Below are 26,210 nucleotides of genomic sequence, written 5' to 3'. Positions count from 1 at the left end.
GATAATGTTCTCTGTCTGTACAGAGAATTAAATCAAAACCACATGTCCAAATCACCATCTCCATCCACTGCTTAGGAAAGAGCCAATTTAGCAAGCTAGCTACTGCAGAACATGGTGTGAAGCAAAATCCAAACTTGCCTCTCTTGGGGAACGTTTTGATGCACCTGAACAACCTACAGTTGAGCTCAGCTCAGCTCAACGCTGATGGGTTAATTCTTTTATGTATTTTTTAAAATCAAAGTAGGCCAAATGCTTGCTGGCATCAATCAAATGCTACGGCAGCAACATGTTATACTTTTTTGGTCCTAACACCATCAGATACATGGACTACAAATACTGAGACAGAGGGGAGCTGTTTCCTTCGCTCCAATCATTTCTCTGGTGAGATTCAACCACTTGCGAACTGACAGAAAGTTATGAAAACACAGAGAGAGACGAAATATACATTATTTTATAATATTTGTGGAAGCCTGGCTTGCCTTGGCATCCATGAATACACAACACCGAGTGCAGGTGAACAAACAGCTGACCCGCGCATCAATAACACGCACACACACACGCACACACACACACACACACACACACACACACACACACACACACACACACACACACACACACACACACACACACACACACACACACACACACACACACACACACACACACACACACACACACACACACACACACACACACAAATACAGACACACACCACTCAGATCCAAATACACACCACACATACAGAACACTGTATGGTACTGTAGACAGACAGACAGACAGACAGACAGACAGACAGACAGACAGACAGACAGACAGACAGACAGACAGACAATAACCTTTAGTTACACCTGACGTGAGATTGATTAAGTCTGACCAACCTTTGGTGGGTGCTCCACAGACCTTGGGAAGTCCCAGAAGACATCATCAAACGTAGGAGACATGGGAGTGGTGGCCATGTCAGACATAGAGCTGCTGTGAAGGGTGTCTCGACTGGAGCCAAGATTGGCATTCTGAAATGGAGACTTAGTTTAGTTCAGGCCATTTATTTTTGGATACGTACAGCTCTGGGTTAGATTACTTTATTTAGTGACACATTGGTCGCCTCCCAAGTGCCACTGTATTCCTTGCATAGTGCATTACATGCAATCATATGGGCCCTGGTTAAAAGTTGAATATAAAGGTAATAAGGTACTATCTGGGAGAGAGACTCTGAGTACTGTAGGTACTAGAGACAAGATGGGGAATATGAATGAGGAAGTAGTAGCAGTAGTTGTTGCACAGATAGAACAATGAGTCAGGTATTTAACCAGATGTATAAATGTGAAGCATTTAGTTGGTGTTTCCACTCACTACCAAATATGGTGAGAAAAGGAAGCCCAGTGGGGCAGTGGGAGAAGACGGAGTGAGATGGATTTTGGCCGACATTCTGCTAATTTTCTCATCGATGAAACATTTGATCTCCATACAGTTTACTGTTTCCAAAACTAGAATCTGTAACAAACAGAGTGGAATGCGTTTTGTAGACTTTAGCCTTTGCCAGTTTAGAAAAATTCAATTTAGAAGGATTGCAAAGGCGAATTGAATTATAGCACATGCGCACTTCACAGAGTAGTTACTGAAGACTCATCTCTTCAGTTGGTCATATGATTGAGTGTAGTCTGGCCCAGGAGTGTGAAGGTGAACGGAAAGGCTCTGGAGCAACGAACCGCCCTTGCTGTCTCTGCCTGGCCGGTTCCCCTCTCTCCACTGGGATTCTCTGCCTCTAACCCTATTACAGGGGCTAAGTCATTGGCTTAATGGTGCTCTTCCATGCCGTCCCTAGGAGGGGTGCGTCACTTGAGTGGGTTGAGTCACTGACGTGATCTTCATGTCTGGGTTGGCGCCCCCCCCCCCTGGGTTGTGCCGTGGCGGAGATCTTTGTGGGCTATACTCGGCCTTGTCTCAGGATGGTAAGTTGGTGGTTGAAGATATCCCTCTAGTGGTGTGGGGGCTGTGCTTTGGCAAAGTGGGTGGGGTTATATCCGGCCTGTTTGGCCCTGTCCGGGGGTATCATCGATTGGGGCCACAGTGTCTCCTGACCCCTCCGGTTTCAGTCTCCAGTATGTATGCTGCAGTAGTTTATGTGTTATGGGGGCTAGGGTCAGTCTGTTATATGTGGAGTACTTCTCCTGTCTTATTCGGTGTCCTGTGTGAATTGAAGTATGCTCTCTCTAATTCTCTCTTTCTCTCTCTCTCTCTCTCTCTCTCTCTCTCTCTCTCTCTCGGAGGACCTGAGCCCTAGGACAATGCCTCAGGACTAGCTGGCATGATGACTCCTTGCTGTCCCCAGTCCACCTGGCCGTGCTGCTGCTCCAGTTTCAACTGTTCTGCCTGCGGCTATGAAAAGCCAACTGACATTTACTCCTGAGGTGCTGACTTGCTGCACCCTTGACAACTACTGTGATTATTATTATTTGACCATGCTGGTAATTTTTGAACATTTTAACATCTTGGCCATGTTCTGTTATAATCTCCACCAGGCACAGCCAGAAGAGGACTGGCCACCCCTCATAGCCTGATTCCTCTCTAGGTTTCTTCCTATGTTTTGGCCTTTCTAGGGAGTTTTTTCTAGCCACCATGCTTCTACACCTGCATTGCTTGCTGTTTGGGGTTTTAGGCTGGGTTTCTGTACAGCACTTTGATATATCAGCTGATGTAAGAAGGGCTATATAAATACATTTGATTTGATTTGGATGATTATTGATTATTGGTTTGATTGTTTAGGTAACACCAGTGAATTTGAGCAGGAAGTTCATGTATTCTAACAGTGTAATTTGTATCCATTACGTGGAACAATTTCAGGTCATTAAAGTGGATTGCAGTTTGAGTTCATTTGTATTTTTACAGGGACAGTGCATATTAATCACAGTTGTGTGTGTCTAATGGCAGGGTGTTCCAGACATGGGAAGCTCTCACACTGAAAGCAGATCGACTAAAGGTGCTTTTCCTTAAGGGAACTATACAGTCATCTCTCATGGCGGATCTTGTGGATCTGCTCCCATAAGGTTTGGGTTTTCTGCTTAGCAAAAGTACTGAGTGGAGGGGAGCCTGGACATTTAGAATTTTGAATCCAAGATAGGCGTCAGTGTATTGCATAAGATTTTTTTCAAACTCAGGAGCTTATGCTTTCTATAGCTATTGGGTTTCCTATCAAGTACTTTGAGAGCCTGTTTGCAGACAGACTGAATGGGTTTTAATGTTGAACAGCAAGCTTGGGCCAAACTAGTATGTTAAGTGGGGGAGTATCATATATTTGAAGTATAGTTTTGTTACCTCTGTGGTCAAAACAATTTGGAAATCAGCTAGGTTGAATTTGGTTATTTGAGTTACCTTTTTTCATTTGCTTTTTAAGAGAGGTTGGAATCAAGTATGATGCCGTGGTACTTAAAATCAGATACCACCTGGAGCTTTTCCCCTGATAGACATCTGTCTCAGGGGCATCAGTTGTTCTCTTTGTGAGGAACATGCAGACTGATTTTTTTATTGAGATGCAAACATGAGTCTCTGAGCAACTTTGTCATCTGAACCATTACAGTAGTGAGTTCTTGTGTAGCTTGTTGTTTGTTATTTGCATGCATTTATCACTGTATCATCTGCATACATTGGAACTTCAGACCCTGTACAGACAGAAGGAAGATCATTAATGTACGAGCTGAACAGTATTGACCTTTGGGGAATGCAAACATTGTAGATATGAGTGGAAAAAAGTTAGTTTTGATTTTTACGCTGATGAGACTGCACCAACTTTTGAAAGATTTTAGATTTGTTAAAAGTCAGGATAGTTTTTACTAAACATATCAACAGGTTGAAATGATTAGATTGCTGGAAAGGGGTTATGGGTTTGTTTATTGTTTACTGTCTATTGCTTATTTTAGGTGTTGATTTGACTTAATTAAACATTGTATTATCTGATGTGTTTGAGCAGGATTCTTTCTTCCGGGACGGAGGGAAGTAACTTAATGTATGTATGTTAAAGGAGCCATCGGAAAACAACATTTCCCAAACAACATTTTATTAAATGCCTGGGATTAAATATCACTGATTCCTTACGCTGAGAAATGTACTACATTTGCGACAGAGGAAAAAATCATTACATTTAGATAGTAATGATATCAGGATAATTGTATCTAAGGGTAGCGTATGTTCAATTAAGCATACATATACATTGATGTAGGTTAAAATGTATGATTAATGATTTGAGGTACAGTGGAATTATCATCATTATTAGGTTTTGTCTATAGTTCACTTTTGGGTTTCTGAATTGGTGTAGAATAATGAATGCTAACAAAGTGTTTTGTGTTTTTTTTCTGGGAAAATGGGGGTGTCATTGTCTCTTTTTGAAATGTTTCCTGAGATTACAATATTGGGGAGAGTGAGTGAGATTGAGGCCGTAAACTACCAAATTGAAAAGGGCCTGGAAGATTATTTTATTTTTTTTACCTTAAGGTTTGCAAATACACCCACACACAACACATTTGTTATGACTATTTGTTGGTGTTTTTAAAATACTATGTTGGATTTGTTTTGCAATTTTATTTGGGTTTAGTGAGTTTTCCATTTGTTTTAGTGCCAATGTATCTTAAAGGGGCACGCACATGGAATTTTTCTGAGTTTTAATTGAACACGTGAATTCTTTTGATAAAGGAATGTTCTGGGAACCTGGGATACAACATGTAGGAAATGTTTGACTATTTCAAAAAAATGTGTCTAATATAGTTAGAAACCCTTCTTTGAAGGGTTTGTATTTTAAGTCACTTAAGAACAAATTCTTATTTTCAATGACGGCCAGATTTGTACCTTGTCAGCTCGGGGGTTTGAACTTGCAACCTTCCGGTTCCAAGTCCAACGCTCTAACCACTAGGCTACCCTGCCGCCCCATGATGACCTATGACCGTTGTGGCTTGATCACCCTTATTGGAAAGCCATTTGGATAATGAATTTAACGTAATTTGTAATACTGATTTCAAGGTAATTTGTGTAATTGATAAATATGATGGAGTTTATAGTTCTTAGCCATATTTGTAATTTGGACCAATGTGAAGAAGGAGAGGGCATTGCCTTTAACTAAAGGTAGGCTGCTTTAAGTCTATTTTCCTATGACCATATGGGTAAAATCATTTTTCTCTGTGGAGTTTTTCAGAATAGTGCTTTTAATTTGATGAGGTTATTTGATTGAAAAAAATAATATTTTGTACCAGTAGTAGTGTTGTTTTATACATTATTCTCATGGAGAGATATGTGTTAAAATGAGGGAGGATTCAGTTCTTTGAGGTTTTGGATTGAAGTTTACACACCTTGATTGATGTGAAGGAGTGTATTGTTGTGTTGTTTGTTCTGTTCTATTCCCGATGGGTTATAGGTCTAACTTCCTGATCCTTTGGCTCTACAATGTTGACAGTGTGATGGGGAGTATAAGCCCATTTGAAAGAATAGTTTCAATAGAATATGTTGTTATTCTCATTGAAATATGTTAAGACATTTGTATTAAGAATAATTGGTAAAAGTAATCATTTATCATGTAGTTAATGAACTGAACTAAACTGTTGTTCTGATCTGTTCTTTTGAGGTTATCATGAAAAGTGACATCAGACAGTATCTTAATGCATGGAAGAGATAATTGGACCGAACTGTGTGTGTACCTCAAAACCCCCTCTAACTGGCTGAAGAAGAGTGACAAAAGTGTTGAATAAGGCCCTGTTTGAACCACTTCTACCAAGAGAAGGGAGGGGAGGCAGAACTCGGTGTACAGTATCCGATCTAAGCTATCAACAGCTTTTCTTTCATGTTTCTCCCAGGAGTGTGAGAGGAGTCCACGTGGAGTGAGCATGGAGAGAAATCTGTTCTAAACCTGTTCTAAACTTCTCTTATGTTGCTGGTATACTGGTTGACGAATGGACAAGACATAATGGGTGGTAAAGGTGAGACATTGAAATTGGGACATTATCTTGGGCCATCCACTTTGAACTGTAAAACTATCTAAAGAAGAACGAAGAAGAATCAGTGCCTGAGAGAGGGGGTCAACTGTGCCCAAAATTGTTTTACACTTTTGTGGTATCAGGTTGATTGTAGAGGTCTACACCACGTAAAATTATAGTAATTTAGATTAAGAATGCATTGAGATACTGATCTGTATTATAATCGTGATAAAAAAGTTAATAGTAGAATTATGGGATAATTATACTAGATGTTAATATAAATGTACATTCTGCCAATGTCGATGTGTGTTAAATAGATTTTTTTACTTTGAGTGATAAGACCAATTTTAATCACTGAGCGATGTCATTCTACATTTTGGTTGGATAATTAACTGGGTTCTAATTGCGATTTATTTGGAAAATGAATGATTTTTAAAACTAAAGAATTGTTTTGATTGTTATTATGAACTAAAGATGTTATTGCTAAAGATGCTATTATAAGCATGCCATGGTGAATGGATTTGGAGTGAAATTGATCCTAATCTATTTGAACTATAGGCATTGCATATTAAATAGTACAATCATGATGCTTATCTTGGGTCATGTTCATTAGGCACCAAGGGGATACATTTTATTTTAACTATGAGTCATTACCTGGATTTGTACAACAGGATATGCTAATTTAGTTTCTGGAATGGAAATAGTCATTTCCTACATACTATGCCGATCTATTGGAGTGTGATAGATAACTAAAGATGATTTTATTAAATGCCATTGTTGCACGCCCTGCATTATGCATGAAACATGTGCTTTTCACTGTCTATGGAAAATATAGCTTTGAATCTCATAAACTGTATGTATTTTTAGTTTAATCTTCGTGGGTTCGTGCAGGTGACTGTGTATCATAACCTTCCCAGACAAATTGCAAGAGTGCTAAGAAAATGTGTTGGGGATTGAAATAAGAGACAGTGCTGAGTTTCTTGGAATGAAGCTGGTCATGTGCAGGAACCCAATGCAATGAGTTATTGTTTTGTGATTTTTGGCTTATGTAGAATATATGTATTTTCTATGTAAATGAATGTTCTCTTAAATCTTGTAATTTTCTCTTAAGTTGAGAATATTCTCAAAATGGGGGAGATGTCGTAGAAAATTGCATGATGTTATAATGCTTGTAAGATTATGTTATAATGCTTGTATTACATTATAATAGTTGTTACATTTGACAGAATAGAGTATTGTGTGTGTGCTCCACTGATGTTCCACTGAGGATGGGCCTCTATGAGATAACACGGACAGAGGAGATTTACGATGTCTTTGGGGTGATAAAACCTAAAGAGCATTCCAGTTAACATGAGCTAATGGTTCTGTTCTATGCCGTACCAGGGAGAGACGGTTCCGTTTTGGAGTGAGGGGGCCAGACACTTTACAACTGTACAGAACCAAAACAAATAATAATATCAAAACCATAATTGAGATTCTTCACTTCAAAGTTTTAAAAAATGACTCCAGAGAATGCGTTTCCACTGCTCCAGAATCTAATGGCGGCGAGCTTTACACCACTTCAGCCAACGCTTGGCATTGTGCATGGTGATCTTAGGCTTGTGTGTGGCTGCTCGGCCATGGAAACCCATTTCATGAAGCTCCCAACGAACAGTTCTTGTGCTGATGTTGCTTCCAGGGGCAGTTTGGAAACTCTGTAGTGAGTTTTGCAACCGAGGACAGATGATTTTTATGCGCTATGTGCTTCAGTACTCAGAGGTCCCGTTCTGTGTGATTGTGTGGCCTCCCACTTCACGGCTGAGCCATTGTTGCTCCCAGACATTTCCACTTCAAAATAACCGCATTTACAGTTGACCGGGGCAGCTCTAGCAGGGCAGAAATTTGACACACTGACTTGTTGGAAAGGTGGATTATTACAATGTATTACAATGTCACTGAGCTCTTCAGTACGGGCCATTCTACTACTGTCTATGTTTGTCTATGGAGATCGCATGGCTATGTGCTCAATTAAATACACCAGTCAGCAACGGGTGTGGCTGAAATAGCCAAATCCACTAATTTGAAGGGGTGTCCACATACCTTTGGCCATGTGTATATTTCACAGCGGTTTAGATGGTACAATGATTCTCTGTACTATACTAGCTTATTTTGACACATAAACTCAAATTTGCCAAACTATTATAGTTTTAGCAACCAGGAAAATGTGGAGTGATTTCTGCATGCCGCAACTTTTAACAGTATTGCACTTTTCATGTAGCATACTTTTTGCCAGCTGAACTGAACGTTCAAATCCTATTACTGCAGGATTATTTTAGCTGTGACAATATAGGTGAAATTAAGATCCTACATCTGTACCTTCCCAACAGAACAGCTGACACAAACTGTAGGAGAGTACAAAATATGTTGCAATGATCAAAATATATTTTGAAAGCCATGACACACATTTGATTTTTCAATAGGGTCTTGCAAGAGGTCTTGTAACTTCATAATAAACAGAAACAGAATGACATTTACATAAATTTGTCATCTTAAATTCACAGTGACTGATAAAGAGAGGCAATGGCTATTCTCAGAATTGTGTGCTAACCCTTTACTTTGAATATGTTTGTTACTGTGTTAATGTTAAGTATATATGGTTGTGGAAGCCCTAAATCAATGTAATGTACACTGTAAGTACATTTTGTATATGCCTACTGTAGCTACATAATGATTTTCCAAACGGGTGCAAAAAAAGATATTGATTGATTTTATTGATTGGTGGAGTTAAGGTACGCTGGATTCGGCAGGGGGGCGGGGCTACGTTACCTGTTGTATGGCAGCCCTCTGCGTGGCAGGGGTACAGGGGCTGGAGCTGCTCCCAGAGCTCAGTCTGGTATGGACACGTAGGGGGAGGGGCATCCCAGTCAGCACTCTGTTCAGGTTGGCCTGACAGCTGTCAGAAACCTTCACCCTGTCCATCTCCATCTGAGCAACATGGAAGAGCAGTCAGAAACCTTCACCCTGTCCATTTCCATCTGAGCAACATGGAAGAGCTGTCAGAAACCTTCACTCTGTCCATCTCCATCTGAGCAACATGGAAGAGCAGTCAGAAACATTCACCCTGTCCATTTCCATCTGAGCAACATGGAAGAGCTGTCAGAAACCTTCACTCTGTCCATCTCCATCTGAGCAACATGGAAGAGCAGTCAGAAACATTCACCCTGTCCATTTCCATCTGAGCAACATGGAAGAGCAGTCAAAAACCTTCACCCTGTCCATCTCCATCTGAGCAACATGGAAGAGCAGTCTGAAACCTTCACCCTGTCCATCTCCATCTAAGCAACATGGAAGAGCTGTCAGAAACCTTCACCCTGTCCATCTCCATCTGAGCAACATGGAAGATCAGTCAGAAACCTTCACCCTGTCCATCTCCATCTGAGCAACATGGAAGAGCAGTCAGAAACCTTCACCATGTCCATCTCCATCTGAGCAACATGGAAGAGCAGTCAGAAACCTTCACCCTGTCCATCTCCATCTGAGCAACATGGAAGAGCAGTCAGAAACATTCACCCTGTCCATTTCCATCTGAGCAACATGGAAGAGCAGTCAGAAACCTTCACTCTGTCCATCTCCATCTGAGCAACATGGAAGAGCAGTCAGAAACATTCACCCTGTCCATTTCCATCTGAGCAACATGGAAGAGCAGTCAAAAACCTTCACCCTGTCCATCTCCATCTGAGCAACATGGAGGAGCAGTCTGAAACCTTCACCCTGTCCATCTCCATCTAAGCAACATGGAAGAAATGTCAGAAACCTTCACCCTGTCCATCTCCATCTGAGCAACATGGAAGATCAGTCAGAAACCTTCACCCTATCCATCTCCATCTGAGCAACATGGAAGAGCTGTCAGAAACCTTCACCCTGTCCATCTCCATCTTAGGAACATGGAAGAGCAGTTAGAAACCTTCACCCTGTCCATCTCCATCTGAGCAACATGGAAGAGCAGTCACAAACCTTCACCACCCAGTCCATCTCCATCTGAGAAACATGATAGAGCAGTCAGAAACCTTCACCCTGTCCATCTCCATCTGAGCAACATGGAAGAACAGTCAGAAACCTTCACCATGTCCATCTCCATCTGAGCAACATGGAAGAGCAGTCAGAAACCTTCACTCTGTCCATCTCCATCTGAGCGACACGGAAGAGCAGTCAGAAACCTTCACCCTGTCCATCTCCATCTGAGCAACACGGAAGAGCAGTCAGAAACCTTCACCCTGTCCATCTCCATCTGAGCAACACGGAAGACCAGTCAGAAACCTTCACCCTGTCCATCTCCATCTGAGCAAGAGCAGTCAGAAACCTTCACCACCCTGTCCATCTCCATCTGAGCAACATGCAAGGGCTGTCAGAAACCTTCACCCTGTCCATCTCCATCTGAGCAAGAGCAGTCAGAAACCTTCACCACCCTGTCCATCTCCATCTGAGCAACATGGAAGAGCAGTCAGAAACCTTCACCCTGTCCATCTCCATCTGAGCAACATGGAAGAGCAGTCAGAAACCTTCACCCTGTCCATCTCCATCTGAGCAACATGGAAGAGCAGTCAGAAACTTCACCCTGTCCATCTCTATCTGAGAAACATGATAGAGCAGTCAGAAACCTTCACCCTGTCCATCTCCATCTGAGCAACATGGAAGAGCAGTCAGAAACCTTCACCCTGTCCATCTCCATCTGAGCAACATGGAAGAGCAGTCAGAAATCTTCACCCTGTCCATCTCCATCTGAGCAACATGGAAGAGCAGTCAGAAACCTTCACCCTGTCCATCTCCATCTGAGCAACATGGAAGAGCAGTCAGAAACCTTCACCCTGTCCATCTCCATCTGAGCAACATGGAAGAGCAGTCAGAAACCTTCACCCTGTCCATCTCCATCTGAGCAACATGGAAGATCAGTCAGAAACCTTCACCCTGTCCATCTCCATCTGAGCAACATGGAAGAGCAGTCAGAAACCTTCACCCTGTCCATCTCCATCTGAGCAACATGGAAGAGCAGTCAGAAACCTTCACCCTGTCCATCTCCATCTGAGCAACATGGAGGAGCAGTCAGAAACCTTCACCCTGTCCATCTCCATCTGAGCAACATGGAGGAGCAGTCAGAAACCTTCACCCTGTCCATCTCCATCTGAGCAACATGGAGGAGCAGTCAGAAACCTTCACCCTGTCCATCTCCATCTGAGCAACATGGAAGAGCAGTCAGAACCTGACACCTGAACACTGGAGTCAGACAGTATTACAGCATACTGGAGTATCAAATATCACTAATAACCCAAAACGGAGACACAGACATGAATGACCACTAAAACAAACACAACGCTGGACAGACAGAGAGACAGACAGGGCAGTGGGACAGACATAGACACAGACATGGCAGTGGGACAGACAGAAAGACAGACAGGGCAGTGGGACAGACATAGACACAGACATGGCAGTGGGACAGACAGAAAGACAGACAGGGCAGTGGGACAGACATAGACACAGACATGGCAGTGGGACAGACAGAAAGACAGACAGGGCAGTGGGACAGACAGAGAGACAGACAGGGCAGTGAGATAGACAGAGAGACAGACAGGATAGTGGGACAGACAGGGCAGTGGGACAGACATAGACACATACATGGCAGTGGGACAGACATAGACACAGACATGGCAGTGGGACAGACAGAGAGACAGACTGGGACAGTCAACAGACAGAGAGACAGACACGGCAGTGGGACAGACATAGAAACAGAGGGCAGTGAGACAGACAGAGAGACAGACAGGGAAGTGGGTCCAGACAGAGAGACAGACAGGGCAGTGGGACAGACATAGAAACAGAGGGCAGTGAGACAGACAGAGAGATAGACAGGGAAGTGGGTCCAGACAGAGAGACAGACAGGGCAGTGGGACAGACATAGACACAGACATGGCAGTGGGACAGACAGAGAGACAGACAGGGCAGTGGGACAGACAGAGAGACAGACAGGGCAGTGAGACAGACAGAGAGACAGACAGGGGCAGTGGAACAGACAGAGAGACAGACAGAAAAGTTGGACAGAGGAACAGACAGGAAAGTGGGAGACAGACAGACAGACAGACAGACAGACAGACAGACAGACAGACAGACAGACAGACAGACAGACAGACAGACAGACAGAGGCAGTGGGACAGAAATAGAGATAAACAGGGGCAGTGGGACAGAAATAGACACAGACAGGGGCAGTGGGTCAGACAGGGAAGTGGGACAGACAGAGACATACAGGGGCAGTAGGACAGACAGGGAGACAGACAGGGGCAGTGGGACAGAAATAGACACAGACAGGGGCAGTGGGTCAGACAGAGAGACAAACAGGAAGGTAGGACAGACAGAGACAGACATGGCAGTGGGTCAGACAGAGAGACAGACAGAGGCAGTTAGACAAACAAAGATACAGACAAAGAGACAGACAGGGCCGTGGGACAGTCAGAGAGACAGACAGGGAAGTGGGACAGACAAAGAGACAGATGAGGGCAGTGGAACAGACAGAGACAGACAGGTGCAGTGGGACAGACATAGAGATAGACCGGGGTAGTGGGACAGACAGAGAGACAGACATGAAGGTGGGCAGACAGGGAACAGACATGGCAGTGGGACAGACAGAGACAGACAGGGCAGTAGGACAGACAGAGAGACAGGCAGGGCAGTGGGACAGACAGAGAGACAGACAGGGCAGTGGGACAGACAGAGAAACAGACAGAGGCAATGAGACAAACAAAGAGACCGACAAAGAGACAGACAGGGGCCGTGGGACAGGCAGAGAGACAGACAGGGGCAGTGGGACAAAGAAACAGACGAGGGCAGTGGGACAGACAGAGAGATAGAAAGGGTGGTGGGACAGATAGAGAGACAGTGCAGTGGGACAGAGAGAGGTAGCGGGGAGGGGCGGCTGAGGGAGACAGGGGGAGTGGGACAAAGGAGAGGGTCAGGGGACTTTACCACTTTGAGCTGGCTATTTGCGGGGCAGTTATGCGTGGCGCTAGCAGCCTTGTGGGGCTCCCTCTTTTTGTGCCTGTGGTCGTGCTGAAGTGAAAGCAGCTGCGTCTGGTCTTTGGGCAGCGTGCGGTGGAACTTTTTACCCTGCTGCTGCTGGGGCTGCTGCTGAGGATGAGGCTGTGGAGGTGGAGGCTCGGTCCTCCTCTAGACAACGACAGAGACAAACACAGGACACTGACGTTCTGAAGCCTCATCCCGGTCCTGCAGTACTGCCCCCAAACAGATATATAACAGCCATGTGGCCAACGCTACAGCCTGGAAACGGCTGCTTTCAATGGAGCATCTACTATAGCTAGCAGACCCATCGGGAGACTCTCTGTAGCTAGCAGACCCTGGCCCTGCAGGAAACTCTACTGTATCTAGCAGGCCCTGGCCCTGCAGGATCCTCTACTGTAGCTAGCAGACCCTGGCCCTGCAGGAGACTCTACTGTAGCTAGCAGACCCTGGCCCTGCAGGATCCTCTACTGTAGCTAGCAGGCCCTGGCCCTGCAGGATCCTCTACTGTATCTAGCAGACCCTGGCCTTGCAGGAAACTCTACTGTATCTAGCAGACCCTGGCCCTGCAGGAGCATCTACTCTAGCTAGCAGACCCTTTGGGAGACTCTACTGTAACTAGCAGACCCTTCAGGAAACTCTACTGTATCTATCAGACCCTGGCCCTGCAGGAGACTCTACTGTAGCTAGCAGGCCCTGACCCTGCAGGATCCTCTACTGTAGCTAGCAAGCCCTGACCCTGCAGGATCCTCTTCTGTAGCTAGCAGACCCTGACCCTGCAGGATCCTCTACTGTAGCGAGCAGGCCCTGACCCTGCAGGATCCTCTACTGTATCTAGCAGGCCCTGGCCCTGCAGGATTCTCTACTGTAGCTAGCAGACGCTGGCTCTGCAGGATCCTCTACTGTAGCTAGCAGACCCTGGTCCTGCGGTCCCTCTACTGCAGCTAGCAGACGCTGGCCCTGCAGGATCCTCTACTGTAGCTAGCAGACGCTGGCCCTGCAAGATCCTCTACTGCAGCTAGCAGACCCTGACCCTGCAGGATCCTCTACTGTAGCTAGCAGACGCTGGCCCTGCAAGATCCTCTACTGTAGCTAGCAGGCCCTGACCCTGCAGGATCCCCTACTGTAGCTAGCAGACCCTGGCCCTGCGGTCCCTCTACTGCAGCTAGCAGACCCTGATCCTGCAGGATCCTCTACTGTAGCTAGCAGATGCTGGCCCTGCAGGATTCTCTACTGTAGCTAGCAGACCCTGACCCTGCAGGATCCTCTACTGTAGCTAGCAGGCCCTGACCCTGCAGGATCCCCTACTGTAGCTAGCAGACCCTGACCCTGCAGGATCCTCTACTGTAGCTTGCAGACGCTGGCCCTGCAGGATTCTCTACTGCAGCTAGCAGACCCTGAAGGATCTCATTGACAAGAATACTGTAGAGAGGCTTAAGTCTCTCCAGATTTCAGAACTGGAGGAGGTATTATTTCAGGAGGGGCACTCCCAGGCAATATGATCAGCTCACATTTAAGGCACACACACACCCGCTAGAAGCACACACACACACACACACACATACACACACATACACACACACACACACACACACACACACACACACACACACACACACACACACACACACACACACACACACACACACACACACACACACACACACACACACACACACACACACACACACACAGCAGACATTTCCCTTCTCAGCTCTTAAGGTTCCTTGGAAAACTCTTGCCAAGTTAAGAACCTTTGAGCTCAGTGGGGGGTTCTTGACGTGGCATCTACGCTTCTTCCGAATTCTAAAAGGTTATTGAAATGTATGGAAACCTGCTGATGTGTGCCTTTTATAGCACACAGCAACTTGACCAGTGTTGACTAGTGTTGATTTTGCAGTGTAACATTTCTAGTGTTGCACCTGTTACTGTATAAGGATAACATTCTCAAAATAAGGCCTCATGAAATATGTATTACATTGTCTTAATTTTTTAAAATTTTAATGATAACATATTCACTAAAAATCTGACTTTGTGAAGGCCACAGGACTAAAAATGAATGAATGCTACAACCATGTCACTAGGAAACACAGTCATGGGTAGTACTGGTAACTCTAAAATGAACTCGACAGGTACCCTGGGAAGTATGCAAAGAACGCTCAACACCCTACATACAGCAGGGCTATCCAATTCTGGTTCTTGGAGTGCCAAAACATTTCTGTTTTTGGTTTCTACATGGATTTTTTTATGGTTCCTCAAAGAACCATCCCATTTAAGGTTCTTCAGATAACCTAAAATGGTTCCCCCATGGCATCGCTCTGAAGAACCTTATTTGGTTCCAACTTCAAACCTTTATTTTTTTAACAGTGTATATTCCTCGTTGGAAGTGGTTACAAGCAGGTCACACTGACATGAAGACTAAAGAGAGAGAAAGCGAAGTTGAGTTAAATCAATTCAACATCTGTAATCCCATATAAACTTGGATGTTTTTCATCTATGATTCATGATGAGTTCAACATCATTTTTCATTTTAGTTGCTTAATCAGATTAAATGAGAAACAAAAAGCCCCTTTATGTAATTAGGCATTTAAACTCTCTTTAACCCATGTTGACAAACATGATGAGAGCATTTTTCTCCAAGCACCACACGCTATTTAAAGGCTAAACACAAACCATGGAATTCTATCATAAGGATCAAGACTAATGATCACGATGAGGATATACATAAATAATCTATTAGGTTTCTGGCTGTTAGGCACAGCAGTGGCCTTCTCAAGCCAACAAGGAGACTGGAATCCTTACTCAAGGGACAAACAAACTTGAATGCATTGTTTTATTCTCCCTGCGTTGCGTTGTGAGCCTAAACATTCCCTTTCATTGATTTTCAAACATATTTTTCTTTGCATCACGGTAGGGAGTTACACTTCCATCCATATAACAAACAGTTTATCCGACGTCCCAAAAACAGGGTACCTCCTGTGAATTCCTTTAGATGCAACTTTGCCCTTTAAAGCAAATGACACCTTTCAGCACAAGGCTCCTTACAGATTAAAAGTCAAACAGAGCCTTTCTTATGTGTTCTCTTCTACAGTACATTACAGTGCATAGTCTTTTATGTTGCCCTTGAGTACGCAGGGTTGACTGTGTTTTCAGTTAGCCTAGCATCTATCATCCTTAGAGATCTTTAGAGAATGTGGCCTTTAGCTCCCAATGCTAAGTGTGGGATTTCATGAGAGGAATTATTTAACTGTGAGCTGTGGAACAGGAGCCATAATATACTCTGAGATAGCGACAAGGTCTTGAACTTGAAATCAGCCAGGATAGTCTAAACATAGAATATTTCACCATTCGATTTTCTCCACTCCCTCATTGAATACATTCTGTTTTATGCGGAACCAGTAATAATATTTCCCTTAGACTAAGGCACAACATCCAAGCCAAAACATTTAAATTCAATAACCACCCATGTCTTTGATACAAACTGAAGTAATTTCCTGGTAGGGTTTGATGCATTCTGTTCCATGTAGGTTGAGTGAGAAAAAACAGAAAGCAATTATTACCTGTTCAGCTACAGGACCTGCAGGCCTTCCTCCGATATCAACCCGCTGTCTGCCACGATCCTCCACCTAACATTCAACGAGAGAGAAAAAAAGATTTGATAACGTTGAGGTTTCTGACTTAGGAAATCCAAAGACTGAATACTGGTAAAAAAACTAAAATATTCAGTGTCTAGCTGGCTTGCAGAAGGCTCTTAACCCTCCTCTTTTAAATATTTAACCATGAAAATCAGTCCACATGACTCTCAAAGGCCCTGATAGAGTGCGTGACAGAATCAAAAGTGTGCAAGGAGTTCTTCCCCCCTGGGTTAACACATAATGGGTTAAAAACCTTCTCCAGATCATGTTAAACGGTATACACTGCATCTCCAGATGCATGTGAGGATTCATGAGGATGAGGAGGCAGAAGCCCATGTAAGCTACAGCACAGACAGGCAGACAGGAGGAGAGAGAGCAGCACAGCCAGGCAATCAGCCCTACTGACCATCTGGAATAAATTAGTAGCCGGGCCACTTTCCAGGATACTGCCTAAACTCATTAGAACTGCCTTCTGCAGAGAGAAACACATGCATGGAGCCCGTCAACTTACACACATAGTCTAAGTCCCAAATGGTACCCTATTTCCTATATAATGCACTACTTTTGACCAGAGACCCTTGGGGAATAGGGAATACAGGGGAAAGGGTACCATTTGAGACACATGGATCATGATTCAGGGGCTATTGCTCAGCTCATGGTGCGGTGAACAGACTCCAAAACACCTCACACCTCAATGATCCCTCTGAACACCTCAATGATCCCCCTGAACACCTCAATGATCCCCCTGAACACCTCAATGATCCCCCTGAACACCTCAATGATCCCCCTGAACACCTCAATGATCCCCCTGAACACCTCAATGATCCCCCTGAACACCTCAATGATCACTCTGAACACCTCAATGATCACTCTGAACACCTCAATGATGCCTGCAATAAACCCACACCTATTGCCATATCATCTACTGTTCTGTTCTGCAGTCAGGCAGGTGTGGCTCATTCAGAGCCAGTGAACTGTGAGAGATTAATTAACCGAGTGTTTGAATTAAACAGACTAATTCAAGTCCTCAGAATGACATGACAGTTCCCTTTACCTTGGCTATATCATGCTGTAATTGTCACTGACTTCTCGCCATGGCGCTCACCCTAGCTCCAACTTCAAATCATGGGAAATGTTCATACAGCAGAAAAAAGGGGAGTCATTTAATTATTTTCTTTCAGGATGGTCCCACAGGCAATTTCTTTCTGTGATCTTCCATAGAGTTTCCAACCATCAGTGGATTTAAATGCTAGCTTGGTAGATTTAGTCACCAATAGGCTGAAAACTGAGACAGGTGGAAGTGCTATGTCAACACCTTTCATACCAAATGCATATAAGCAGTTTTTGTAGAGGAACATTACATTACATTACATTACATTTAAGTCATTTAGCAGACGCTCTTATCCAGAGCGACTTACAAATTGGTGCATTCACCGTATGACATCCAGTGGAACAGCCACTTTACAATAGTGCATCTAAATATTTTAAGGGGGGTGAGAAGGATTACTTTATCCTATCCTAGGTATTCCTTAAAGAGGTGGGGTTTCAGGTGTCTCCGGAAGGTGGTGATTGACTCCGCTGTCCTGGCGTCGTGAGGGAGTTTGTTCCACCATTGGGGGGGCCATGTAACATGTATAAAATGTTAACTTGCACCTGGATTAAAAATGCATTGACCTTGTCACAAGGAGTCTTTCAGAGCAGGTAACCGACTAAACAAAGTGGGTCCTGTCCCACTGAACAGTGTTATGTAATGTGTTATGAGACACAACCATGTTAAAATGTTCAGCCTTCAGACACAGATTATGTATGGACCTAAAATGTCTAGCGAGACTGTAGAATCTAGATAATATTGGCGCAAGACGATGCCGTCTGAATTCCAGGACCTTACAGCTTGTAGCAGACTACTTACAGGGAAAAAACTAATACAGTGTTATTATACAATAATCAAAATATTCAGAATCCTCCTCAGGTATTGGGCACAAAAGACCATCTAATCAGTACATATTTGTTGGGCTTCTGCCTATCACGTGGAGCAATGTGAGCAGATAAGAATTAAGCAGGTAGGGGGTCTACTACTTAGAGCATTGTGCTTTTGAGGGGAGTAAAATTGAACAGCTACCCGTCTCTTGTCACTTCTCTTGTTCCTTTCATCCAATAGACCTCTGTCATTAGCTTCAGTCTCCTCCCTCCATAGCATCTCCTGTAGTTCTGGCCATTGGAACCCAGAATCCTGCAGCTGCTTCCTCTGTTGCTGTAACACAACAACAACACCAAAAGACCACTGAACATGGTATTACCTCAACTTCATTCAACACAACAGAATGTTTTCTCTGTAAATAGTCAGTGGGACATCACAGTCCAACACGGCAAATTACATAACTTTCTAGCCATCTGTACGGCACTATACATCAACAGCAAACACTACACAACATACAGTTTCTGTGCATTCAGACCTAATACGACATATGTTATTTGTCTTTTGTGCAACGCAAACCACACAGGAGCATCACTCCTGAACGAAATCCCTCCGTATTTGGAAACAACAATAAAATACTCTATATTGTTCTATAAGACAACTCTTTGGTTTGTTCAACACTAAACAGTCCTTCCCATTTGAGCCAAACAAACAACAGGAGAGAGAGAGAGGAAGATAGAGAGAAATAGAGAGAAAGCCCGCCAAATCTCTAGCCAGCCAAGCTCATTTGCTGGCTGGGCAGCAGGCATTTGGTTCTGCTGCTCTGTTGAAGACGGCTGCTGAGAGGAGTGTTTCAACTAAAGAGTGTATCTCACGTCCTCCAGCCTCCTGCGCTGCTCCTTCTGCTGGTGGATCCTCTTCTGCCTCTCGGCCAGCAGCTGCTGTTTGTAACTCTCCTGGTCCCGGAGCTGCTGCTGCAGGACCTGCTGCTGTCGCTGGGCTTCTGACCAGTTCTTGTTCTCCTGCTGAAGACGCAGGAACTCTCTTCTCAGAGTGGACTCCCCCGGCAGGTTCACTATGGAGCTAGAGTGATAGGACAGAGAGGGTAGCCGAAGAGCAGGGCACAGAGTGAGTGATGGGCAGGAGGAGTGAGGAGGCACATGGATTTATGGCCAGGAGTATAGTCACACACACACACACACACACACACACACACACACACACACACACACACACACACACACACACACACACACACACACACACACACACACACACACACACACACACACACACACACACACACACACACACACACACTCAGACTGGGATACACAGGGACACATACTGTACTGTCCACAGCAGAAATTATATATTTTTATAGTCACTGCCATATGGCGCCCTGTCCAGCTAAGCGAAAAGAAGCAGAGAATATGGTGTCTTCATTGACAAGCCCATGCGTTCACACATTGTGCACTCTCAGACGAATATCCTCTATGACAGTTCTCAGGCCTGCATTACATAAACGGTAGAGCTTGGACTTCACAGAGGGGGCAGCTGGCTGTTCAATGGACCCAGTAGAGCTTGGACTCTAGCTTCACAAAGGGGGTCAGCTGACTGTTTGATGGACCCAGTAGAGCTTGGACTCTAGCTTCACAAAGGGGGTCAGCTGGCGGTTTGATGGACCCATTAGAGCTTGCTCTAGCTTCACAGCGGGGGTCAGCTGGCTATTCGATGGACCCAGTAGAGCTTGGACTCTAGCTTCACAGAGGGGGTCATCTGGCTGTTCGATGGAACCAGGCGTGACACCAGAGCTAGTGTTTGACCTTCTTTACAGTGTTAACGCTGTGTCATCATACCTGGGTTCACCTTCCTCTTCGTTAATCTCCTCCTCCTCATCCTCACTGCCGCTGTATTCATACTCTGGGCTCTCTGTGGACAACATGTGACCAGAGTATATTTTAGACATGAGGGATGCATGCAATCTCAATGATACAGTACATTATGCACATGACTATACAGTGCCTACAGAAAGTATTCAGACCCTTTGACTTTTCCCACATTTTGTTACTTTACAGCCTTGTTTTAAAATGTAGTAAATTAATAAAAATCCTCAGCATTCTACACACAATACCCTACAATGACAAACTGAAAACAGGTTTTTAGAAATGTAGGAAATTTATTCAAACCCCCAAAAAAGACTTATTTACATAAGTTAATCAGACCCTTTGCTAGGAGACTCGAAATTGAGCACAGGTGCATCCTGTTTCCATTGATCATCCTTGAGATGTTTCTACAACTTGATTGGAGTCCACCTGTGGTAAATTAAATTGATTGGACATTATTTGGAAAGGCACACACCTGTCTATATAAGGTCCCACAGTTGACAGTGCATGTCAGAGCAAAAACCAAGCTATGAGGTCGAAGGAATTGTCCGTATAGCTCCGAGACAGGATTGTGTTGAGGCACAGATCTGAGGAAGGGTACCAAAAAATGTCTGCAGCATTGAAGGTCCACAATAACACAGTAGCCACTAGCAGTTTGCCAAAAAGACACCTAAAGACTCTCAGACCATGAGAAAAAATATTCTCTGGTCTGATGAAACCAAGATTGAACTCTCTGGCCTGAATGCCAATCGTCACATCTGGAGGAAACCTGGCACCATCCCTACGGTGAAGCATGGTGGTGGCAGCATCATGCTGTGGGAATGTTTTTCAGCGGCAGGGACTGGGAGACTTGTCAGGATCGAGGCAAAGATTAACGGAGAAATGTACAGAGAGATCCTTGATCAAAACCTGATCCAGCGTGCTCAGGACCTCAGACTGGGGCGAAGGTTCACCTTCCAACAGGACAACGACCCTAATCACTCAGCCAAGACAACACAGCAGTGCCTTCGGGACAAGTCTCTGAATGTCCTTGAGTGGTTCAGCCAGAGCCCAGATCGAACACCTCTGGAGACACCTGAAAATAGCTGTGCAGCAAAGCTCCCCATTCAACTTGACAGAGCTTGAGAGGATCTGCAGAGAAAAATGGGAGAATCTCCCCAAATACAGGTGTGCCAAGCTTGTAGCGTCATACCCAAGAAGAGTGGCACAGCGGTCTAAGGCACTGCATCTCAGTGCAAGAGGCGTCAATACAGAATCCAGGCTGTATCAAATCCAGCCATGATTGGGAGTCACATAGCGCGGCACACAATTGGCCCAGCGTTGTCCGGGTTTGGCCGGGGTAGGCCATCATTGTGAAAAAATGGGTCTGAATACTTTCCGAAAGCACAGTATACACTAGGATAAACAACGAGGTGGTTATTCTGTACAGTACAACAGGCTCACACATACTGTAACTTTCCCACAGTCAGCTAGTTCCTCCTCTCTCACCATCTAAGCAGGGAAAACATCAATTACAGTAAAACAACCCAATGTCTCCTCTCCAGGTGTCTCCTGCAGTTTACCCACATGGAACTAAAACTAGTCATGAACAGTCTCACTTCCTTTTCTTCAATTCCAAAACGCTTGTCAAAATGAGTAAATAGTTCAGCATGTTAAATTACGCTCATTCTTCCTTCTGAACCCTCACAAGTGTTTGTGAATTACACTGAGAAAGAATAAGAAAGAGAGAGATTATGACAGAGAGAGAGAGAAAGAGAGAGAGAGGGAGAGGGAGAAAGAGAGAGAGAGAAAAAGAGAGGAAGGGAGAGACGGGAACCGAGAGATATAGAGAATGAGAGAGAGAGAGGAAGGAGAGGAAAGAGTGGGCTGGCCAAAGAAAACGGGCATCTGTTTCTAATTCTCAGTCAAACTCTAGTAGGTTATGAAAACAGGGTAACGACTGAGTGTTTCTGCTGTGTTTGGAGCTGCCGCTATCAGCGTCTCATTCGCTCTCACTAAAGGTTTGGCTCTGCTCTAAAAGGTCATTTCACTGTCTGTCTGAACAGTTAAGCAGAACGCCAACCAAAGAACGAACGGCACAAGGCCTAGGAAACCGCCATTTTGCTTTTGAGGTCGAAGCCTAGAGTTTCTGTGGGCTCAGGGAGACGATGTCATTATGTGGCGTGAGGAGGAAGACGGAGGGAGGGAGGGAGGCCGCTGATGGTGTGGTGCAGTCTGGGAGACGATTAAACACTGCCTCCTCTGAGGCGCATTCCTCTCACAGGACACGAGTGTGCAGTCTCACTGTGAGAGGCTGACAAGAAGCAGCCCTGCTTCTGCCTCTAAACCCAATAGCCACCACATTACCAGTGGATAATAGAACCTGTCAAGCTGATGACAGTAATACAGTAGCCTCTCACTAGGCTTTGAGAAATTAAACACTAGGAAAAGATTGAGGATAAAAATGCCTTTTTTCTGCCACTTTAACTGTTGCTGTCAGTGTGACTAAGAATAACAAGGCCAAAAAGGCGCCCCATGATTGTTGGCAGTGCAAAGTATCATACAGCACTAGAGCTTGCATGCCAGTCTCAGCAACTGTTGAGTGACACTAGGTGATCTCTGCTATCCTGTAATGACAACATGGCCTCACCTTTATCTCTCTTTTTCCTGGTTCTGTCCAGGTGGTCTTTGAGCATGATGCGGACGTGCCGTTCGTTGGGCAGGTCTTTGATGAACGAGTGCCTTAGGAGGGTTTCTGTAGCGGGACGATGGAGGTAGTTCTTCACCAGACAGCTCTCCACAAAGGTCATTAACTTCTTGGACCTGGAGAGGACACAGGGCCACAAAATGCTCCGGCAGTGTCCAAGATGGCAACCTAAACCCCTGTAGTATGTAGTGCACTACTGTTGGCCAGATGCTCATGGGCTAAAGGGAATGGGGTGTCATTTCAGACAGCCTCAATGTATTCCCAAAGTCTGCCACGCATGAACCCAACTTTATTCAATGAATATTGAATAAACAAACACAATGCTTCATGCATTATGAAATGCATATTCCCTTCCCATTGTATCTAAAAAGACTAATTTTAGACTCCTGCATGCAGTCAAACTGTTACTGTCGGGGTCTGTCTTCTCACACTATGATGCTAAAATTCTAAACAGGAACGTGAAAATCAACCATATGTCCTCAGCCTAAAGTAATGGTACAGTATACAACAAAAAGTGACATACGGGGTAAGGAAGGGACATTGTATTGCAGCAGTTTTGTTGGCAGTAATGTTATTGGAGCTAGCTAAGCAAGGGTAAAAGGTGAAGGAAGGCGCAGGGAGGTTGGATGCGTTTTGGACACTCTGAGGAAAACATTCCTGCTGTGTTGTTGATGCTCTGTGGGGTGTGAGAGTGGTGTCTCTAAGGGAGAGAGGCATTGTGGTGACGCTAAGGGAGGCAGAGTGGTGTCTCTGAGGGAGAGAGGCATCGTGGTGTCGCTAAGGGAGGCAGAGTGGTGTCGCTAAGGGAGCGAGACAGAGTGGTGTCTCTAAGGGAGTGAGGCATTGTGGTGTCTCTAAGGGTGGGAGGCATCGTGCTGTCTCTGAGAGAGGGAGGAAGAGCGGTATCTCTAAGGGAGAGAGGCAGAGTGGTGTCTCTAAGGGAGGTAGGCATTGTGGTGTCTCTAAGGAAGCAGATTAGTGTCTCTAAGGAAGTGAGACAGAGTGGTGTCTCTAAGGGAGGGAGGTATTGTGGTGTCACTAAAAGAGGTAGAGTGGTGTCACTAAGGGAGCGAGACAGAGTGGTGTCTCTGAATGAGGGAGAAAGAGCGGTATCTCTGAGGGAGAGAGACAGAGTGGTGTCTCTCAGGGAGAGAGACAGAGTGGTGTCTTTGAGGGAGGGAGCAGAGTGGTGTCTCTAAGGGAGGGAGGCAGAGTGGTGTCTCTAAGGGAGGGAGAGTAGTGTCTCTAAGAGAGGGTGGAAGAGTGGTGTCTCTAAGGGAGAGAGGCAGAGTGGTGTCTCTAAGGGACGGAGGCAGAGTGTTGTCTCTAAGGGAGGGAGGCAGAGTGGTGTCTCTAAGGGAGGGAGGCAGAGTGGTGTCTCTAAGGGACGGAGGCAGAGTGGTGTCTCTAAGGGAGGGAGGCAGAGTGGTGTCTCTAAGGGAGAGAGGCAGAGTGGTGTCTCTAAGGGAGAGAGGCAGAGTGGTGTCTCTAAGGAAGCAGATTGGTGTCTCTAAGGTAGAGAGGCAGAGTGGTGTCTCTAAGGGAGGGAGGTATTGTGGTGTCACTAAAGGAGGTAGAGTGGTGTCACTAAGGGAGCGAGACAGAGTGGTGTCTCTGAATGAGGGAGAAAGAGTGGTATCTCTGAGGGAGAGAGACAGAGTGGTGTCTCTCAGGGAGAGAGGCAGAGTGGTGTCTCTGAGGGAGGGAGCAGAGTGGTGTCTCCAAGGGAGGCAGAGTGGTGTCTCTAAGGGAGGGAGGCAGAGTGGAGTCTCCAAGGGAGGCAGAGTGGTATCACTAAGGGATGGAGGCAGAGTGGTGTCTCTAAGGGAGGGAGGCAGAGTGGTATCACTAAGGGATGGAGTCAGAGTGGTGTCTCTAAGGGAGGGAGGCAGAGAGGTGTCTCTAAGGGAGAGAGGCAGAGTGGTGTGTCTAAGGGAGAGAGGTAGAGTGGTGTCTCTAAGGGAGGGAGGCAGAGTGGTGTCTCTAAGGGAGGCAGACAGAGTGGTGTCTCTGAGGGAGGGAGACAGAGTGGTGCCTCTAAGGGAGGCAGAGTGGTGTCTCTCAGGGAGAGAGGCAGAGTGGTGTCTCTGAGGGAGGGAGCAGAGTTGTGTCTCTAAGGAAGGCAGAGTGGTGTCTCTAAGGGAGGGAGAGTAGTGTCTCTAAGGGAGTGAGGCAGAGTGTTGTCTCTAAGGGAGGGAGGCAGAGTGGTGTCTCTAAGGGAGGGAGGCAGAGTGGTGTCTCTAAGGGAGGCAGACAGAGTGGTGTCTCTGAGGGAGGGAGACAGAGTGGTGCCTCTAAGGGAGGCAGAGTGGTGTCTCTCAGGGAGAGAGGCAGAGTGGTGTCTCTGAGGGAGGGAGCAGAGTTGTGTCTCTAAGGAAGGCAGAGTGGTGTCTCTAAGGGAGGGAGAGTAGTGTCTCTAAGGGAGTGAGGCAGAGTGTTGTCTCTAAGGGAGGGAGGCAGAGTGGTGTCTTTAAGGGAGGGTGGCAGAGTGGTGTTTCTCAGGGAGAGAGGCAGCGTGGTGTCTCTAAGGGAGGGAGGCAGAGTGGTGTCTCTAAGGGAGGGAGGCAGAGTGGTGTCTCTGAGGGAGGGAGCAGAGTTGTGTCTCTAAGGGAGGCAGAGTGGTGTCTCTAAGGGAGGGAGAGTAGTGTCTCTAAGGGAGTGAGGCAGAGTGTTGTCTCTAAGGGAGGCAGAGTGGTGTCGCTAAGGGACAGAGGCAGAGTGGTGTCTCTAAGGGAGGGAGGCAGAGTGGTGTCTTTAAGGGAGGGTGGCAGAGTGGTGTCTCTCAGGGAGAGAGGCAGAGTGGTGTCTCTGAGGGAGGGAGCAGAGTTGTGTCTCTAAGGAAGGCAGCGTGGTGTCTCTAAGGGAGTGAGGCAGAGTGTTGTCTCTAAGGGAGGGAGGCAGAGTGGTGTCTTTAAGGGAGGGTGGCAGAGTGGTGTCTCTAAGGGAGGCAGCGTGGTGTCTCTAAGGGAGGGAGAGTAGTGTCTCTAAGGGAGTGAGGCAGAGTGTTGTCTCTAAGGGAGGGAGGCAGAGTGGTGTCTTTAAGGGAGGGTGGCAGAGTGGTGTCTCTAAGGGAGGCAGAGTGGTGTCGCTAAG

At 45.6% G+C, this 26,210-nt stretch overlaps 1 protein-coding gene across 8 annotated transcripts in view; it reads right to left on the bottom strand.

The window, feature by feature from the left end:
* The window catches only part of LOC118363328 (mitogen-activated protein kinase kinase kinase kinase 4), a 124,345-nt gene that overhangs the window by 56,197 nt on the left and 41,938 nt on the right, over positions 1–26,210 (bottom strand). For 5 of the 8 annotated variants that reach the window (XR_004821382.2, XM_052488065.1, XM_052488066.1 and 2 more), the window contains exons 10-17: positions 23,061–23,233; positions 20,405–20,477; positions 19,421–19,628; positions 18,750–18,881; positions 16,556–16,621; positions 12,945–13,145; positions 8,763–8,921; positions 882–1,013 (exon numbers count right to left, since the gene is read on the bottom strand). Coding sequence is in view for 7 of the 8 variants with exons in the window: in XM_052488065.1 (XP_052344025.1) it covers positions 882–1,013; positions 8,763–8,921; positions 12,945–13,145; positions 16,556–16,621; positions 18,750–18,881; positions 19,421–19,628; positions 20,405–20,477; positions 23,061–23,233 (1,144 nt within the window). In the remaining variant the exon portion in view is untranslated. Of the gene's footprint in view, positions 1–881; positions 1,014–8,762; positions 8,922–9,483; positions 9,672–11,018; positions 11,166–12,944; positions 13,146–16,555; positions 16,622–18,749; positions 18,882–19,420; positions 19,629–20,404; positions 20,478–23,060; positions 23,234–26,210 lie in introns of those variants that run through there. The other 3 variants (XM_052488071.1, XM_052488070.1, XM_052488069.1) reach the window with 3 other exon arrangements.

This window comes from Oncorhynchus keta, chromosome 30, assembly GCF_023373465.1.
Source record: "Oncorhynchus keta strain PuntledgeMale-10-30-2019 chromosome 30, Oket_V2, whole genome shotgun sequence".
NCBI classification, from domain to species: domain Eukaryota; kingdom Metazoa; phylum Chordata; class Actinopteri; order Salmoniformes; family Salmonidae; genus Oncorhynchus; species Oncorhynchus keta.
Note: the sequence above shows the minus strand (reverse complement) of the source record. Positions and strands in the feature narration are given on the sequence as shown.